This window comes from Misgurnus anguillicaudatus, chromosome 8 (assembly GCF_027580225.2).
Source record: "Misgurnus anguillicaudatus chromosome 8, ASM2758022v2, whole genome shotgun sequence".
NCBI lineage: Eukaryota > Metazoa > Chordata > Actinopteri > Cypriniformes > Cobitidae > Misgurnus > Misgurnus anguillicaudatus.
This window is the reverse complement of record NC_073344.2, coordinates 15,536,839-15,540,508: the sequence shown is the minus strand read 5'-3', so window position 1 is coordinate 15,540,508 and position 3,670 is coordinate 15,536,839. Positions and strand designations below refer to the sequence as shown.

Below are 3,670 nucleotides of genomic sequence, written 5' to 3'. Positions count from 1 at the left end.
GTTAATGGCTTTTATCTTCTTTTGAATTGGCTGCCAGGAAACTGTTTCAAATGAATTAGGAGTCTACCAATGACAATCTATACTTTAAAAAAATATACATGTTGCTCTTAAAAGTCATTTTAACTTTTATACGAGTTGCTGTGACTTAAGCTAATTCAACTCTCTATATTTTTTATTATTTCAACTTTATAACTTTTATAATTTATAGCAACTCCTCACGAGTCAAGTAAGTTTGAGGGACATTTGAAATTGAAAAAATGTAAAGGTGCCATGGCACAAGACTTTTTTAAGATAAATTACAAAGATAAATCTTTGGTGTCCCCAGAGCACATATGTGAAGTTTTAGCTCAAAACACAATATAAATAATCTATTATAGCATGTTAAAATTGCCACTTTGTAGGTGTGTGCAAAAATGCGCTGTTTTGGGTGTGTCCTTTAAAATGCAAATGAGCGGATGAAATGCAAACACTGATCACAATGATGGTGGTTTGTTGCAATTAAAACTCAATTGTGATTTTCTCTGCAATAAATGGCAGTGCTGTGGTTGGATAGTGCAGATTAAGGGGCGGTATTATTATAATAAGAGCTCCTTATGACATCATAAGGAGAGCCAAATTTCAACGACCTATTTTTTCATGTGCTTGTAGAGAATGGTTTACCAAAACTAAGTTACTGGGTTACTTTTTCACATTTTCTAGGTTGAAAGAAGCACTGGGGACCCAATCATAGCACTTAAACGTGAAAAAAGTCAGATTTTCATGCCATGGCCCCTTTAAAAAATGTAAATGCAACAAGTAGAGCCATAAATTATATTTTGTAAAGAAATGTATATAGACAAACTGCAAAAATTATTATTTTTTTGTATAAAAAAGTTATATTCATATAATAAAACGAATGCTTATTAGTATTGGCAAATTGGCATTAAGATTTGCTAAAGATCAAGGGGTGGTTTCCCAGATATGGATTAGTTTAATTAGGAAATATAACTAGTTTTAACAAACATGCTTTACTAAAAACATTACTTGTGTGCATTTTGAGGCAAACAAAGGGCACTGCCTGGCTGAAAAAAAAACCAATAAAACCATTACAGAAAATTCGAATGGTTTCATTAAAATACCAATAGGAACCATTAGCTTTTACCATTAAAACCACTACACTGTAGTGTGTTTTGGGACATATTCCATTAGAACCAATAAAATTCCCAATAAAACCATTAGAATTTTCTGTAATAGTTTTATTGTTTTTTTCAGCAGGGCGATCTATTTTAAGTTATGTCAGTGCAAGTTGTTTTCAGTTTGGACAGCTCTTACATTTATTTTAGTCTTGGACAAGTCTAATAATCCTAAATCGATAGGTTTACACTGACAAAAACTTTTAGAGGATTTGTGAAAAGTTTTTTTCAGCTCCTGGAAAAATATATGCTTTTGAATATTAGTTTTGATTGTCTAGCAAATGTTTAAAATAATTAAAATATATGTATTAATTTAATGCATTGTAATATTTTTACATTTTGTTTTTGTCGAGTCATTGCGGATTGCAATTCTACTCCCCGCGCTCACGCGCACTCTAGGTTTCCATTGCAACTCATTAATGGTGAATAAACCCCTATACGTAACACCTGATGCTGGGTTTAATATTACAAAACAGACAAAAGCCGTATCTGAATATCGGCCCACACAGACTCAAACTCAAAATCAAGTAGAAAACACATTTATTGGACCAGTTGTGCTATACATGGGCTAAATGAAACTCTTTAGTTTAGAGCTTTTGCATGACATCAGATCCTCCCCACAGACAAGCAAGTTTACAGGAGCATCTTCATAAAGTAAAAGCTCAAACGCAAGCAACATCATGCACACGAGACCACAACCTGCTTTGAAAACGTATAGAGACCAATATAAGTGTTTAGTGCAATACACTAGCAACAGGAGTATTGATTTTGACACCTGCAAGATCTTTTAAGCACACATGTGCAATGCAAGACATTTTAGTTGGCGATGCTAAGAAGCTTCTTGATGTCTCCCTCGATGTCACTGGTCAGGTATCTCCTGCTGTAGCGTTTGAATGGCACTCCGTCAGCCCCGATGAGAAACTTCTCGAAGTTCCACGCGATGTCGTATCTGCACACGGGACTCCACACGATAAATTTGGGGTCGCCCATTAAGGCCATTGGCTCGTCGCTCGGGAACGGAAGTTTCTCCTTGAGAAAGACGAAGAGAGGATGAGCGTCTTTCCCGTTCACGTCGACCTTCTCCAAAAGGTGGAATTTGGGTTCGAAGCCATTCCCAGGACGGACGTACTTCAGGGACATCAGGATCTCTTCGTTTTTACAGTTTTCCTATTAGGATACAATATGTGTATTAATACTGAAAAACAGTTCACATTTAAATTCATTACAAATATTATTATTAACCATCATCAGTTTACAATAAATGCCATTACAAAAACAAAAAATAAGATTTAATGGTGGTGGTCCAGACAAAATCCCACCAAAGGAACCCAACACATTACCAGAGACCATTAGTTTTCATTAAAACGACCACATTCCCCATTATATCCATTAAATCCATTAGACTTTCTGTGATGGCTTCTAGTTTATTTTTCAGCAGGAAAAATCATGTGTAATTAAAATGTTAGTTAGTGATATATAATGCAATGAAAGTTACAGTTTATAAAGTATTGCAATTTGCACTTTTAACGCATTAAAGAAGTATGAAATAGTAGTCATGATGCAATATGCTCTAGACAGCATGACCGATCAAGTGCCGCAGCGCAGACGCACCTGCTTGAAAGCGCGTTTTGAATAGCACCTTACGTAAAAATTATTGTTTTCTTACCTGATAGCCGAACTGATTGCAGGGGACTCCCAGAATCACAAGCCCTTTGTCCGAGAAGCGATCATAGAGCTCGTTCATCTGGGTGTAATCCCTGGTGGTCGTTCCTCAAAGAGACGCCACATTCTCGATAAGGACCACTTTGCCTTGTAAAGATGAAAACTTAAATTCCTCGCCTCTCAGCGTTTTAGCTGAGATGTCGTAAAATGACTTAATGCCAGACATGATCCTAATCCTGTCTTGCAAGTAGGCGAACAAGTGGGAAATAAGGAAACGACTCCAGTATAAAACTGTTATCTGTGGCCAGCGTACTCTGTGCTGTCACCAATCACGCCCACTTTTAAAACACACCCACCACAATAATGTTAGGGGTATATAGTAAAAATGTTGTGTTTAGTCGTTTAAAGTTTACAATGTTTATCTTCTTATTTGTGCAATTTTCCAGAAAGGTCGCTTTGTCACAGATTACATAAAGATGTTAACAGTAGTTAACTTGCAAATGTATACAGCCACGTCGCCAAAAAATTAGTTTATCTATACGACTAGAATTTCGCCACGCTCCCTAGATTTTACAAACGACTGGCGCGGTAAACTTTATGACGCAATTTGTTCAGATTAGTTTGGTAAATTATTGGTTAGGTTGTTTTTGTAAAAGTTGCTTTTGACCTAGGTTATGTTTGGAAAGAATGGCTGTGATAATGAGTATTATTATGTTGATGCTTAATTTCGCCCTGCACCAGATGTTTAAGCATCATGTCTGACTCTGTCACAACCATAGGCTGTAAAAAAAATTGTCACAGTTTACACAGTCCATACAGTATAATCTGTATGCTGG

At 36.2% G+C, this 3,670-nt stretch overlaps 1 protein-coding gene across 1 annotated transcript; it reads right to left on the bottom strand.

Moving 5' to 3' along the window:
- Positions 1 to 1,695: 1,695 nt before the first annotated feature.
- gpx1b (glutathione peroxidase 1b) lies at positions 1,696 to 3,127 on the bottom strand. The gene is made up of 2 exons (XM_055212305.2): positions 2,839 to 3,127; positions 1,696 to 2,339 (listed from the first exon to the last, which is right to left on the bottom strand). The coding sequence occupies exons 1-2, from the start codon at positions 3,058 to 3,060 to the stop codon at positions 1,989 to 1,991; spliced, it is 573 nt and encodes a 190-aa protein (XP_055068280.1). The 5' UTR covers positions 3,061 to 3,127; the 3' UTR covers positions 1,696 to 1,988.
- Between the last annotated feature and the right edge of the window lie 543 nt (positions 3,128 to 3,670).